Raw genomic sequence first — 16,991 nt, 5'->3', positions numbered from 1 at the left:
GCAGCAACGGTTCATATTGGAGAAGCAGAAACCTGAAAATATTCATCCCTTTTTTTCTTCATAAATTATCCAATTGATTGAATATTATTTTTCTGCCAAAAGACTCATTGATAAATTGACCAATCGTTTCAGCACTCTTAAGCCAGAGCAATGGACTCACAGTTGACAGTGATGTCAACGGTCTGGACGTCTGTGTCAATATCGTTGATGGCTGTGCATTCATACGTCCCCGCTCTCTGTCTGGAGATAGATGGGATTTCCAGGTACTCATCCTCTGATGCCAGGTCTCCTATAAAAGAGGAAGGAAGTGGAGATTGAGATTTAGAGTTAATTTCAATTAAATTCAATTAAATTCAGTTCATTTAGTTTAGCCCAAAATTGTAAATACAGATTGTACAATCTGTATTTACAATCTGTACACATACAACATCCCTGACCTTTGACCTCACATCGGATGAGTAAAAACTCTCCAAAAATAACCTTTCACAGGGAAAAAAGGGAAGAAACCTTCAGGAGAGCAACAGAGGAGGATCCCTCTCCCCATATGGACAGATAGATGTCATGTGTACGGAATGAACAGCATTACAAAGTTACAACACACTTAATGAATATGACAGAAAGGTATGAATAATTAGTAGTAGGCATGGACAACGATCCAGACCTCCACAATCTATGAAACAGAAGGAGGAACCACGAGTAGCCCCGCATTTAGCTCTCTAGTGGGGCAATATGGTACTACAAGCTCCTTAAGATATGATGGTGCATCACCAATCAAGGCTTTGTAGGTGAGGAGAAGAATTTTAAATGTGATTCTTGATTTTACAGGGAGCCAGTGCAGAGCAGCTAATACAGGAGTCATGTGATCTCTTTTCTTAGTTTTTGTGAGTACACGAGCTGCAGCATTCTGGATTAACTGGAGGGACTTAAGAGACTTATTAGAGCAGCCTGATAATAAGGAGTTGCAGTAATCTAGTTTAGGAGAAAGAAACACGTGAACCAGATTTTTGAAATATTATGTAGGTGAAAAAATGCAATCCTTGAGATTTGCTTGACGTGGGAGTTAAAGGACAAGTCCCGGTCAAAGATAACGCCTAGATTCTTTACAGTGGTGTTGTATGCCAGGGCAATGCCATCTACAGAAACCACATCACCAGATAATTGATCTCTAAGGTGTTCAGGGCCGAGTAGAATAACTTTTTATGTCTTTAAGACATGCTTGAATTTTAGTCTCTTATGGTTTGATCAATATATATAATTGAGTATCATCTGCATAACAATGAAAGTTTCAGGAGAGCAACAGAGGAGGATCTCTCTATCTATGTCATGTGTAAGGATGAACAGCGTTACGGAGTTACAACACATTCAATGAATATTACAGATATGTATGAATAATTAGTAGTAGGCATGGATCACGACCCAGACCTCCACAATCCATGAAACAGAAGGAGGAAGAGAGGAGGTGATCTCTGAGGTGTTCAGGGCCCAGTAAAATAACTTTGTCTGAGTTTAACATCAGGAAGTTGCAGGTCATCTATGTTGTTATGTCTTTAAGACATTCTTGAATTTTAGCGAGCTGGTTGGTCTCCTCTGGTTTGATCGATAGATATAATTGAGTATCGTCTGCATAGCAATGAAAGTTTATGGAGTGTTTCCTGATAATGTTGCCCAAAGGAAGCATATATAAGGTAAATAAAATTGGTCCAAGCACAGAACCTTGTGGAACTCCATGATTAACATTGGTGGTCATTGAGGCTTCATCGTTTACAAATACAAATTGATATCGATCTGATAAATAGGATTTAAACCAACTTAGTGTGGTACCTGAAATGCCAATCGACTGATCCAATCTCTGTAATAGGATGTCATGATCAATGGTGTCGAACGCAGCACTAAGGTCTAATAATACCAGTACTGAGATGAGTCCTTTATCAGCACTAAGGTCTAATAATACCAGTACGGAGATGAGTCCTTTATCTGATGCAATTAGGAGGTCATTTGTAATTTTCACCAGTGCTGTCTCTGTGCTGTGGTGTTTTCTAAATCCTGACTGAAACTCCTCAAATAAACTATTCTGATGTAGAAAGTCACACAACTGATTTGTGACTACTTTCTCAAGGATCTTAGAGAGGAAGGTAAGGTTAGAGATCGGTTAATGTGACAAGCCAACCGCTGGGACCTCGATTTCCACACAGGAAGGAGGAAGCTGTTGATAATTGTGGATTTATAATGAGACGCAGCGCATTAAGAATTATTCTGGTTTAAAAATGTTTTATTCTATTTTGGTATTAGAACAGTTCAGTTCTAACTCCAACGCAGAAATCAAAGATCTCAGTGCGGAGGCGGCAGCAGGGGCGCCGACATGTCCTGTTAATTCTTGTAGCTCCCTGATCTTCCATGACAGCAACATTCACACAGCTACATGTGTGTCAAACTTACACCAGTACATATGATGACGTGCCCAATTCTGTCTCTGCCACTTCGCCACTGTTTCTTTCAACACATCTTGAGCCTCACTGACATGTTTCTGAGGAGACTACAGCACTTGGTGATTAGCGCTTTGTTCAGCCCCATCTCATTATCAATTGTCTGTCAGAACTTTCACATTCGACTCCTTTTTGTGTGTCTCTCACGCCTGCAAGCACACCAGGACTGCTTATGAGATGTGAGGGAATGTGTCCTGTATCAATTTGACACGCTTGACAGAGACACTTAATACAGCGCTTAACGTAGAGAAGAAAAGACGTAATGTTCTTCAAGCCTCCTCCCAGGATGTAATACATTACACACAGATTCACTTTGCTGGCTTGAGGCACATTACTGAATTGCACCTGGGGAGGTTGTTATGGAGAGAAGTTCTCACCGGCACGCCGACCGCCTGACGTGGAGCACCGGGAGGACTCGTGTTCACTCCACTCTGTTCCTTTCCTGCTACAATGGGCCAACGGAGACCGCACTGTCACTTAAAGCCACACTGTAAAATCCTCTGAGGAGAGTTAATCAAGACGAGGCTGCCGGCTGACGCACGCTCTCCAAGTCCACATGTCAAAATAAATGACATGTAAAAGGTGGTTTCACATCAGCAGCTGTCCTCCAGACTGGCACGTGAAATCAATGTTTCTCAGAGAAATACATTCGCAGAAACAACGGGCAATCACAGCCGTAACAACGCTATGCCTTTCTTCCCACATGCCGCCTATAAGTGTGATGTTCAGGAATTGTCTCTTAATTTAAAGAAAAAAGAATCCAAAAGAAATAGATGTGGATATTGATTTAAAATTCTGTGATTAAAAAAAGCTTTTAAGTCATAGGGTTTGTTTTTTCGATCATAAATTAACATTGAGACTACATTTTGAATAAATGAATGGTCAAATTTACAAGGCAATTGCGATCCTGTAAAAATCTAGGGGATATACTAAATTATAAGGCCTTGCATATAATGTATTGCTTACTTATTCTTTCGTACATATCTTATTGTTCAACCTATGAAACGATTATATGTGAAAACTGTTTTGTTACAAAAACGAGCAACGATTTTTATGAATGAGGCTGATTCCTATAATTACCCAAATCCATTCCTCATAAAATAATAATACAAACAATATTCAGAGCTAAAACAATCTCACTGTCAGACTATTTACAAAGGTTTTTTTCAATATGATTGAAATGATTTTTGTAAGTTTACCGTACAAAAAGCCACAAAATGATTTGTTGAGGTTAAATTATGGAAGAATAAATGTTAGAATGTGTACTTCACTTTTCAAAAGAATTGCTTATATTCTATTATCTATTTTGGGTGTTACTATTATGAATGAGATACATTTGAGTTCTTTTTTATATTCATTTGTCTTAAGGGTAGCTTAAATTGTAAGATAGGCATTATGCTTGTCTTTTCAGTCATATTGTATACTAGATTGTATACAGACTACACTTATTGTATTGTGTGGAATATAAATACTACTAGTATGAATAGTAATGTTGTGCGTGTGTGTGCGGCTGCTTTGCAATAATCATTGCTGATGTTCAAAACCCTATTTTATACCAGTTTATTGTAATAGAAGAACAGCTCCTCACATGAAACAGAGTGTGTCCTTGAACTAAAGAATATATGACTGATCACTTTAAAGTTCCTACTTTAAAGTGTTCAGTCATCTAATAACTGAATTGATAAAGAGATGCGATGTGTCAGGATTTCATTGCCAAGCAGGCATTATTTTTGTACATTAGCTTTGCAGTAACTCATAAGAGCAGCATTTCGCACAGTTGGGCAACAAAGAATAAAAACCTGTGAGTTTGTAAAAGCTTTAAAAAGTAGACAAACAGCTTCAGCAATCATATTCAGGTGGGATGCGACGTTCATTCTGGATCTGGTTTCAGGGTAGAAAATTACCTGCTCATAAGCTAGGATCTGAGGCAAACGCATATCTCACAAATACAAAATGTTGATATCTATCCTTAATCCATTTTATTAGCAACGAACAATGTGGAAAACATTCAGATAAAAAGGCTTCTTATTTTATCTGGAACAGTCTGTTGATTTTGCCAGCAGAAACGATAACGATTAGATATGGTTAATTAACGCTGACTCGGCGAGACACTTCCCAGGAGGGCCACATTAAACTCCACAAAACATCCAAAGACTGTTTGTTAGAAATACCACTGTTCACTTGCTGTAGGATGTGGTGAGTTTCCTCTTGTGAAATGAGCGAGCTAATCACGTCACAATATTTCAGTTCTATCTCTCAGTTAAACATAATGCATACCATAGCAATGTGTTTCTTTGATTTGAACTGTTCAAACCTTCGGCAGCTCATCTCATTTCCAGGTTGTATCGGTCTCAAGAGTTGTGCCCAGACCTTCAATCTTTAAAGCATTGATTAGTGTGTACCTTTGGTTACTTACACATATAGAAAGTCTTACTTAACTTGATTCAATTAGGGAATTAGGATTGATGTGATGCTTCAATGTCCTACTCTACAACCCAACATTCATGTTTTAAATCAATCTTCAAACAAATTAATGGTAAGATAGTATATAAAGATCACTATTCACAATTATACAGTGCCTTATCATTATCCACTCAATATACTCAGCACTCATCTCGCATGTATTTTCAAACGAGTAAATATCACTCCAAAATCATTTAACCAGTCCCTTCACTTATATTTCTTCCCTGAGGCCAATCTGTAGTAAATCATGCCCGTGGTCAAACATCTCATTATCATACTGTTGTCTTTCATTCCACACAATGCTCCTACACCTCCACCAGCCTCCAGGCTAAGCATCCAAATCCATCAGCTCATTCACATAATCTCACCTGCACCTTCTCTCATTTATATGTTACGTGTTTGCCAAATGATCCTGCAATATACCGAGTGATTATTAGCATGAGGGTCCTGTAGCACCATAGTGAGCCTCTTCAGTCCGACCGCCAGTCACCAGACTGTGCGGATGAAGGCATTGAAAACCACCGGCACCATGATGGTTCTCTTTATGACGGAGAACAAATAAGTGCCGGGAACTCTTTGTTCACTGGACACTTCAGTCCCCACTACACAGCACTACCCAAGCTCTGAAAATACACATACAGACCGTGATTATATTTCATTTCATTGGGTATGTGTCGCCAGAGAGCCATGTGATTTACAACAGCGTGACAAGTGGTATTTGACTGCTTCTTCAAGTGTCCACCTGAACTCTAGAAGTGAGCTGCCTTTTCTAATGCCGCAGTCCGTGTCAAAAAGGACTGCTGGGTTTGTGACCAAGTCATTAGTGAGATGGAACTGCCATCAAGGTGACATGGCAGGACATCTGGGAGTCTGGGCAGGAGAAGGCGTTGGGAAGAAGAAAGTGAAAAAAAGAGCCGGGAAGTCTCTGGAGAGGCTCGCGGAAGATAATGTACCCTTTCTGTGTCCCTGAAATGCCAACCTCAAACTCAAGGGCAAAGAAGAAAATGGGGTAGAAAATGGAAAGAGAGACATTTGTGTGCAGGGCAAGGGGAACAACTTGGAAGGGAGGGGGAAGACCAGGAGAGCAGATGCCTAAGGGTTATAGGCATTTAAGGAGAGGGGACAAGGGGAAATGGTGAGGCAGGATTTAAATGGATGAATCCAAGCAATGGGAGGAAAGGAAATGGAAGCAGAATGGCAGGCAGAAGAGCACAGGAAAACCAAAGAGAGAGTGGGAGTCTAGATGCGTTATCAGTGTTGTCTTGAGGGAAAGGAAGTCGGAGTGAAATGTGTTCACGGAGAAGGAACAAAAAAGCTTTTGTTACTCAACAGTGAGACAGAACGTTCATTTAAAAGATGTCCGAGAAGACAAAGGAAGAGAGCGACTGACTGCAGCTCCAGTCTTAAAACTGTTGTTGTTGTTGCCGCCGCTGAGCGAGGTGAATATATAGATAGTTATTTTGCCACTGATTATCAGCCTTTGGCATATGGCATTTCTTAATGTGCCTTTGATGCATCATCCCCTTTGAAGGAAACAAACATAAAAGGGGTGCGCAAAAAAAGAATCATAGAAATATCGTAGCGCGGGGTTCCATGTATTACTGAAATGCCATAAGGCAGCTTTACTTCTATTGAAGAGGTTTGCCAGCGGAGATAATCTGTTGTGACAGTACGGTTTAGATTTGACCCGTCAATAGCATACATATTTTTGAGTATACAAAGAAAAATGAAAACCGTGGCTGCTCTTAATCTCTCAGGCCACAAGTCCTTTTGTATCTCACTTAGTGTATAGGAGAAGCAGCTGTGTAAGGCATGTGAGTTAAAAATATGAAGAATATGTAAGTGAATGTGAAAAGATGAATCACACTTCTGTTTCTGCTTCCACACGCGACATTAAAGGGAAAAATAACCACCAACTGAGCAAAGTTAATCCATGTGGAGTTCAATAAATATATTCTAGATAACTAATCGAAATAAGTTCAATAAGAAGAACTGTTGACAATTAGTTGATTCCGAGATCATATGGAAACTTATTTTGAAGTGGTAGTGTATGTCAGCAGATTGAAAGTACCTTTCTAAATCCTATAAACCTACATCTAAAAGGGGTCACAGTATTTTAAATGAGAATTTGAACAGAAATGTATATATATATATATATATTAAAAAAAACTATTCCCGAAACAATTTACCAGGTTACATAAAATGACCAATCTTAATGGTGGAGTTATCCTTAATATTAGCAGTATTGCCATCCTCCAGCATGTTCTATGAGAAATTATACATTATGATTTTTCCCATTAAATCTGTGTAAAAGCGTGCAATAGATGTCGGCAGTATTGCCGCAGAATGTGGCTACTTTTGAAGTGTTGCCATGGGTTGAATTTTGTCCTCTGATTGACTCGACCTATTTTGCATGCAAATGACATGAATACTATCTATAAATAATAATCAACTTTTAAATGAAATGATGTATTTGTACCCTGATCCTTCCAAACGGACTCCATATCAGCACATATACACATGGACATTATGGGCCGCGTCAAATACACACACACACACACACACACGATGCTCTCAGCCCCCACAGCTCTCAATTCTGTCAGCGATATATGTATAAATTGTATTAGTTGAAATATAATGAACAAAAATACTAACTGCAAATTCATACCCTATTTACACTTTAATTTGTTCTAAGTATATGATTTAAATATTGTGAAGCAAGATGATAAGATGTTTCAGTTAAAATAAGCATTAACCACTTCTGATGTAAAAACAGTACATGCATGGTGTCCAGACAGAGAAAGAGAGAAAAGGAAAAAGAAAAGTGAAAAGACAAAACAGCTTAGTTAACAGATCAATTGCTCTGCACGTTCATAGAGCTATATCATATTTATGATAATATTCTGTATCCAATTACACAAGACCATTTTAGGACCTCAGTGAAATAACTATTTCAGGAAAACTGCTTTAAATATTGGCACACTAAACATTTATGATGTTACTTTGTAGATATGCTGTTGGACTTCTTAAAGCAGTGTATATGGTTCAGATATTTAGGCTGGTTGTATTGTCTGTTGGGGCTGGTTTTGAGTGGCCATTGGGTGGGTTTTGTCTTAGTTTTGATTGGCCATTGGGCTGATTTTAGACTGGTGTTATTGGTTGTTATTATTGGTTGTTGTTGGTATTGTCACACCGACCTGGCAACCCAGGAATTAAAGGATAAGTTCAGATGTACAAGCTGTCTGATGTAGATGGTCTGAAAAGGTAGTGTAGCTCTATACTAGAAATACATTGATATAACTCAAAATGTCTGACAATGTGCAAATACCAGTAAATTCCAGTAACACACTACCATCTTTCTTCAGATGTTATTTAAGCTACTTTCTGACAGTTATATTGGCTAAGCTTAAGCTAACTGTCTAGTAGACATATTCTAAATTAATCTTGGATGCAATAAAGACACGTCAGATTGTTCAAACTGCAGAGTTTAGGAATAACAACCAGAAAGGAGTGTTTTAGTGTACTTATAATGTACTTGTTTGTGGACGGCTGTATTGACTCATGTGTGAGTCATTCCAGCCGTCCACAAACAAGTAAACAGTGTAAAAAGCTCCTCTTTTATGGAACCAGCTTCCACTTTCAGTCCGGGAGGCAGACACAGTCACCTCATTTAAGAATAGACTTAAGACTTTCCTCTTTAATAGTGCTTATAGTTAGGGCTGAATCAGGTTTGCCCTGGTCCAGCCCCTTGATATGCTGCTATAGGCTTATAGGCTGCTGGGGGATGTTTTAGGATACACTGAGCACCTATCTCCTCTTCTCTCTCTCCTTATGGATGAATTTACATATCTCCATTGCACCTTATTAACTCTGCTTCCTCCCGGAGTCGTTGTGACTTCACGTCTCATAGGGTCCATTGGACCTGGAGGTGTCTGATGCTGGTGAGCCGGCCTTCCGCGTTGGCCCTGCTGATGCCCCGCCCCCCCTCCTCTCTACCTCCTTCTGTTTCATGGATTGGAGTTCCATTCATACATTGTCATATTCATGTGATGTGTTTATGTAACTTTGTAAATGCTGTTCATTCTGTACACATGACATCTATTCTTCTGTCCATCCGGGGAGAGGGATCCTCCTCTGTTGCTCTACTGAAGGTTTCTTCCCTTTTTTCCCTGTCAAAGGTTATTTTTGGGGAGTTTTTCCTGATCCGATGTGAGGTCAAAGGTCAGGGATGTCGTATGTGTACAGATTGTAAAGCCCTCTGAGGCAAATTTGTAATTTGTGATATTGGGCTATACAAAATAAACTGAATTGAATTGAATTGTCTTTTCTGTTAATATGTTACCTGCAGCCTCAGAATCCTGAAGTTCAATGAAAGTTCCCGGGGAAGACTGTACAACAAAACCTTACAAATATCAAATGACAAAAAATGCATTTGCATCAAAAAAGTAGGACTAAAGCTAAGAAGAAGGTGCTAGAATTAACGCTGCCATGAACATCTCAAATGGTTTGTATATGGTATAACATCAAAGGGACCAATCTACTATGAATCCCAACTCCATCAACTTCAAATGAATCTTTCCGAGCATCCGGACCTGTGCAAATGTAGAAAACCTTTACTGCTCCTGGGCCAAATTCAAATTCAGTGTGCATGTTCATTCCGGCCGCCTTAATGCACCGGGGTGTCGGCTGGCCGCCTGGCTGACACACTTTGCAGTCAGGTTGTGTGGTCTGGTGGAGATATCGAGGATCACTTCTGATCCGCCACAAGCCCCTAAAGCCATCTATCTATCAAAGGTGAGGGGGAGCTGGGTCACGGCTGTGAGAGACCCGGACCCAGCCTGAAATCATCAATCTTTACACACACACACACACACACACACACACACACACACACACGATCTTTATTTATTTAATTCACTCTTTTTAACCCCTTGAGTGCTTGCAGTAGCGGGGCTCACATTGAATGCCCCGGGGCAGTTTGGAGATACTGCAACACAAGTTTGGACTTCAGCAAGTACCGAGACATGTTCCTGCTCTGCAGCTGTCTGCGTGAGGCGGGGTCGACTGTGTATTTTTGCCACGCTTGCATATCAGGCCCTCAGTCGAATACTGGAGATGGAATTGATATGAAAAAGGCTGCTGAAAAAAATAAACTAGAATTCAGCACATTGGAAGTGAACAATCTGAGAGAACCCAAAACACAAAAATGAAAGAAAGACTGAATCACTGTTGTCTTTTATCTTGCATGAGGAAAATCAAAACGACAGTTTCTCCAGCTAACGCAAGTCTATTTACATTTTCATCCCACACTAAACTAAAAGCCAAAAGACATCCCTGAATTGTAGTTTTGTTGGTCCCTGCAAAACAATAAAGAATTCTTCAATCTGAATATCAATGTTCTATCTCAGATATGAATTTTAAAAATAAGCAACCAGTCCCTGCATACATTTCAGATCATAAAGAGTGCTGAGATGAGCAGAAAATAAAGAATACCTTTAAATGGGCCTGCTGCTCAGCAATATGGCGCTCTCACACACACACACACACACACACACACACACACACACACACACACACACACACACACACACACACACACACACACACACACACACACACACACACACACACACACACACACAGCTGTCTTGCAGCATACACATACACAGCAGAGATCAGAGTTTGAGATCTGAACGATCTCTGTCAAAGATTAGTTTTAAGGCTTTGTAATAAAACCCAACATAAAAAAAAACATGAAAGATGCAAAGAAACCTCATTTCAAACCACTGATGTCACAAATAAATGGTGAGTAGGCCGCCCAGGCGCTTTATGATTACAGCTTGTAGTCCACATTTATGAAACATATTAACAAAAGAGGGACGTTGTTATGTTTTCTCTTTTTCGATAGGTGCCCCTTGGATGATCCTTCACATGCACCCCTCCGTGTGGAGTCAGTGTTAGTTGAGCTAAACGGCGTGACTTCGGACCGTGGGAGAGAACTGGAGCACCTGGAGAGAACCCACACATGCGCAGGGAGAACGTGCACAAACCCCACGCAGAACATGAAGATATATATACACAAAAAGTTTCCAGCCCAGCATCGTGAAATCAAAGTAATATGGCCAACGGATGACTCAGCTTCCTCAATCTCCTCCCACATGAAAATGTATTTATAGACAATTATAATAGATTGCACCTTGAGGAGGTCTAAAGAGAAAACAGCTCTGTTGTTCACATCAGAGCCAAGAAGTTAAAGCAGCAAAGAAACCAGCTGTTGGATCCAGTTAATGACATTTCACAGCCATAGTTCCCAGAGATAGCTGAGTAGTTGAGTCCCACACCTCGGCAACACGTGTGGGCTCCTCTCACCCTGCGTCCACTGTCAGACCGCTCTCCCCTCTGCTTGACTCACTAATTCACTATTGGCCTAATTAAAGTGAACGTTTCAAAAGGGTGAGGAGACTGCTCACTCTTCTGTAACGACTGTTCAGGTGCGCTCGTCCAATTTGGTTCATGATCATATTGAAATGAGGTTATCGATTGGCTGCTCAAGAGTAAGACTAAACAAACAAGTGAGCAGCTGTTCCTCATCAGGCACTTTTTTTACTCTTCTTATACTCTCAGCTAGAGCACCTACCTGAGCACTGAGATTGAACATCAGTCAAACCATTTAAGTGTCATTTCCATTTGACATCATGCCATCAAATAGATACAAATAGATAGAAATTGGTTGTTCTGTTGTATTGTCAGATGTCTCCCGTGGCAACGGTATGGACCACTCCCACTTGGCTCCCATTGTTTGACAGTCATTACATTTCTAAGTAATTCATGTTCAGCGTTTGCTGAAAGGCATTCACAGTGTTGCACTCCTTTGTACACGCGGAAAGTGACAGAAATAAAAATAGAGTTTAAACCCTGGCTCCTTTCTCAGCTACGGACACCTGGCTGCTGCATGAAGTGGGTGTGAATGTCTGATGGTGGGTTTCGGAAAGTTAGAGAAATTGATGTTTGCAGTTCCCCTCAATTTCAACGCTGTAGAGGTGTGGTAGTAAAGGGGGTTCAAATGCTATTCGACCATCCGACAAGCACCTCTTTTGAAGCGTAATGATGCCTTTAGGGCCTTGCAGCACTCCCTAGAGATGACAGCCAGGCTTATCCAAAATTACAGAGGACCAGCTGGGACACCACAGATTGCTGCCTCCTGCACAAAAGGATGGGGACTTGGTGAAGCTGTTTATTCAGTATGCTCCAAACAATACCGGAGACCATGATTAGATCCCAACACCATAACTGAACGACAGAGAGATCCTTGGTCGGCCTGGTGCACAGTGGCATTATGTGGTCGACAGCAGCTTATTGAAATGTTGAGCTTTTTCCCCCCCAAATCAAACCTTTGAAAAGCCTCCAAAATGTCAGGAAACAAACATCAAGAATGCACAACAACAACCACACCACATCAAATATAATATCAGCTACAACATGGCCAATGTACAAATGTGAGCTATGCCATTCAAGCACACTAACAATGGTGAGTAGGCTATCATGCCATTTTAAAGTACTGATGTTCTAAAAGGTTGAAAGCAAATAATAAAGGGGCAATGTGGACCACCTCGGCTCCAACAATGGTTTCTAATGCACAAGCTAATGTTGACTTAACGCATCATCGTTTATCAATGAGTCAGCAGTCCTCACTCTTTTGCTAGGAAACACTCATCAAACATCACATCACAAACTTCTCTTCATCAAGACATTCTTAAAGCTGAGTACATGACAGAATGTCATAATGAGTTCATCTGGACTCGACTTTTCAGGCTCACATACACATAGTGACTCACACTCGAAGGTCCGGTTGGCATTGCCACCACAACCATTAAGCTGCCACACTCCCAGTGTGAGTTGTGACAGTAGGGTTGAGCTGCCCCGGATCCCTCCAAAAAATTAAGTTAAAGTGGGACTGCCTTGACTTTATAGGTTCTAGCTCCAACAGACGTGTTGACTCCAGTACAATTGGCTAGAAGGGAAAACAAACAACAACAGGAACAAACAGTATTTGGTGCTGTGGAAAACACCTTTTGGTGATGGCAAAAACTGGAATGATCTATTGGTTCGAAGGCCTAACTGAAGATAGACAACAATACATTTAGTGTGACTCAAACATTACAGTGGTCTTTAGTTTGCACGATGAAATGAGAGTAGTTCAAAAATTAGGATGGGAGCCAGAGCCTTCAGTTATCAAGCTCGTCTTTTATGGAACCAGCTTCCACTTTCAGTCCTGGAGGCAGACACAGTCACCTCATTCAAGAATAGACTTAAGACTTTCCTCTTTAATAGTGCTTATAGTTAGGGCTGAATCAGGTTTGCCCTGGTCCAGCCCCTTGATATGCTGCTATAGGCTTATAGGCTGCTGGGGGATGTTTTAGGATACACTGAGCACCTATCTCCTCTTCTCTCTCTCCTTATGGATGAATTTACATCTCTCCATTGCACCTTATTAACTCTGCTTCCTCCCCGGAGTCGTTGTGACTTCACGTCTCATAGGGTCCATTGGACCTGGAGGTGTCTGATGCTGGTGAACCGGCCTCCCGCGTTGGCCCTGCTGATGCCCCGCCCCCCCTCCTCTCTACCTCCTTCTGTTTCATGGATTGGAGTTCCATTCATACATTGCCATATTCATGTAATGTGTTTATGTAACTTTGTAATGCTGTTCATTCTGTACACATGACATCTATTCATCTGTCTATCCGGGGAGAGGGATCCTCCTCTGTTGCTCTACTGAAGGGTTCTTCCCTTTTTTCCCTGTGAAAGGTTATTTTTGGGGAGTTTTTCCTGATCCGATGTGAGGTCAAAGGTCAGGGATGTCATATGTGTACAGAAGCCCTCTGAGGCAAATTTGTAATTTGTGATATTGGGCTATACAAAATAAACTGAATTGAATTGAATTGTGTTTGGGTTGTAGGAAAATATATTTGCAACCAGCCATTTATTAAATATATTTAACAAGCTTGATTCATTTACATATAACAGAGGGCCAAATGTAACGTGTTCTTCTTCCTCAGCAGTTGATGCACTTCAAAATGTATTCTGCTGCTGGATCTTTGGGGCCTGCAAGAACTCTCTGCTAAATCTTCCCACTAGGTCCATCCTAAGGTAATATACCAGAGGAAGTGTACTGTGTTCTCTTAGTATACTCGGAATACAGCAGAAGTCCAGAACCCAGAGACCAAGCTGAACAATGTGCTCCAACATTCACTCATTAAACATACAGGCTTATTGGTAGCTCAAACCAAAGTGTGCAATGTCAATTTACAATGAACAACAACATGTGTGATACAAATCCGATGCTCCTGTGGTGGATGGGAGACTGACTCAGCCTCCATACCGAGGCAGTGAGGTTCTGTTGCTGATACATTCTGAACAGATTACGGAGGAGCTCATGGGCCTCAAATGACACAATGTCAACATCAGTCAACAAGAAGATACTCCAATCGGTGCAACATCTCGTTCAAAGGTGTCACAGTTGTTGTAGATATCAAAGTCCCCAGGCGTTTCACCATTTGACCCAAACATTCCAACAGCAGTCTGTTCTACACAGCCTGCACAATAATGTATGCCAATCAGTGTTCCCTCTCCCTGCTTATCTCCTCACAGACAGGTCAGTCACACTTGTGTCATATTTATATTTCAATTCCCAGATCCCAGCATCAACACAAAGGACCGCACAGACAAAAGCACAAAAGTAACTGATTATTAATGCAAACATCTTGCCTGATTAGGTGACCCACTGCGATACAGAAATAAGAGTTGGGTCCCTTCATTATTCAGTGAGGCATTATGGCATAAATGCTATTGAGCCTGCACAATGCAGTTATCACGATTCTGGACATACTTGCCGTGGCATGCTTGTGAATGAATAATGCCCCACACGGTGGAATGTCCTCGGCATTAATAACGTCAAGTGCCTCTAGAACATTTACATCCCTCCTATTATCCTAATTAATTAGTCCAATAACAACCGAGTCGGTTTACTTTCCTGCGAACAATTACGTTGTAATGATGATCTGGAAACAGGTAATGATGGGTAATAAGTGAGGCGAGAAATCCACCAGGGGTCAAACAAAGTCAAAGATTGGGCGATAAACAGAGAGGGATGGGGGGGAAGAGAGGAGGACAGAGAGGAAGCACAGAGAATGCGATAGATGAGAGGAAGGTTGGAATGAAGCAGAACTTCGGTGTGTAGCCAGTGTACATATTTACAGGACAAACACATTACCTGATGAGTAGATGAGTTTCCAGCTGACAGAAGGCTCGGGTTTACCGCTGGCCTGGCACATCAGGGTGACGTTGGAGCCTTCGTTTACCACAATATCTCTTGACAGGTTGATGATTTTCGGTGGTACTGTGGAAGCAAATGACAAATGTTGAAGGTTAAAAGCGAATAGATGAGAACATTTTATGTTTATGTTTTGTTCTTCTAAAAAATGTAATCATTATTATTGTATTTGTCTCCTCTGTATTAGAGGTGTTCACCAATATTATGAAATACTTTAAATGCGCTGTCACTGTTTTTCATTATGACATTTCATACAAATTGTTTTAATGCATCGAAAACATTTTAGTGGAAGAATGTTAAAGGAAACATAACAAAACAATCCCATGTATGAAAGTTTAATTATTTTCTCATCCAAGAAATGTTGTATTTGGTTATTTCTTAACTGTGCTGCAGGATAGCACATCTCTTAAGGGGACGCAGTCCGGAGTCCCGGCTGCTGACAGCAAGTGGAGGCACAGGTTGGCTATCGTGTCATGAACCAGCTGCCTAGCTTAGGTGCTCCTGGTAGATATGAAAGCTACCGTTGGTGGTAATACATGTTCACAGACATATGGATTCTACACCATCACAGATCATCTCAGCTGGATACATTTCTCCGCCTCTCAGAGCAATGTCACATGTTTTGTTGCTCATAGTTTGGAGGTCTATTGATTGCATCCAGAGGCATTTTGTTCTACACCTGTTGATAGAGCCCCATGGGAATGGAAAATGAAGTGAGAGGCTCCAGATTAATTCACAGTTGCATATGGTCTGACTATGTCAAGCTATGTTTAAGCAATTACAAAAAGCACCAATTACTTTATTTCTATTCCAGATCGTTCAATGTCAAATTGTTTTATAACTAGAGAAGTTTAAACATTACATTTTTGATCTCATGTGTTGATGCTTTCTTCAGATGTAATGCAGTCCTCTACTAGTGGGTCGAGAGGAGGATGTCGAGCTGGTCTAGACCGTACTTTAGAGGTGGGGGAGGGATAGTTTGAAGGATCCAGGGACTGGTTTCTCAGGGAAAGATAATGCAGCACAAGCTCAAATCTGCATTCTGCTGCATATGCTAAACGTTTGTTTAAATATGAAGAATCATTGATGAGTGCATGTGGTGCGTAGAGGTGGAATGATTCACATTTTAGTTGTGCGGTTAACATTTGATACAACGAGGAAGAAGCATCAGTCACATTCATTTATGAGACATCTCCCATTCCTTTTCCAACTGATAAAACAGCTTCTGATGAATAATGCAAGCACTTCACCAGAGCAGTTGTTTTTGAACATAAAGATATGAATCATACCCTGCGACAAAACAGATTTATTTGAAGTCAATATCCTCTTTTGTGGCACACAAATCAATAAAAGGAAATTATGTTTATGTGCAAATGGAATCATTGTCACGTTTAATGCCTGTGCTTTGTCTCAGACGTGTTTTATTCCCCTTGGACAAGTAAAGCTTTTTGTTTCTGAGCTGGAAACAAGCAGAGGGGGTGAGATATGTTCCTTCCTGCTCGACTCCACTGGAAGTCCGTGAAACTGGTTCGCTGGCAGTTCGTCATTCCCGACTGCCTCCTCAAAGCTCAGGGGCTTGCACACACTTTCTTTAACTTTCAACTTTTATTTGTCCCTAAAGGGCAATTGGCTTTTGCAGCATGACTCAGATAAGACGATACAATACAAAAAAACATCATAGGGTACTTCAAAAGGAAGGAGAGGTGTGTGTGTGT

The 16,991-nt window shown here is 40.8% G+C and overlaps 1 protein-coding gene across 1 annotated transcript in view; it reads right to left on the bottom strand.

Annotated features, from left to right (window-relative positions):
• Window positions 1-16,991, bottom strand: part of ntm (neurotrimin) — a 129,240-nt gene that overhangs the window by 5,795 nt on the left and 106,454 nt on the right. The window contains exons 3-4 of the mRNA XM_034550568.1: window positions 15,217-15,342; window positions 161-289 (exon numbers count right to left, since the gene is read on the bottom strand). Coding sequence (XP_034406459.1) covers window positions 161-289; window positions 15,217-15,342 — 255 coding nt within the window. The remainder of the gene's footprint in view (window positions 1-160; window positions 290-15,216; window positions 15,343-16,991) is intronic.

This window comes from Cyclopterus lumpus, chromosome 14 (assembly GCF_009769545.1).
Source record: "Cyclopterus lumpus isolate fCycLum1 chromosome 14, fCycLum1.pri, whole genome shotgun sequence".
NCBI lineage: Eukaryota > Metazoa > Chordata > Actinopteri > Perciformes > Cyclopteridae > Cyclopterus > Cyclopterus lumpus.
The sequence above is the reverse complement of the archived record's forward strand: the minus strand, read 5'-3'. Positions and strand labels throughout refer to the sequence as shown.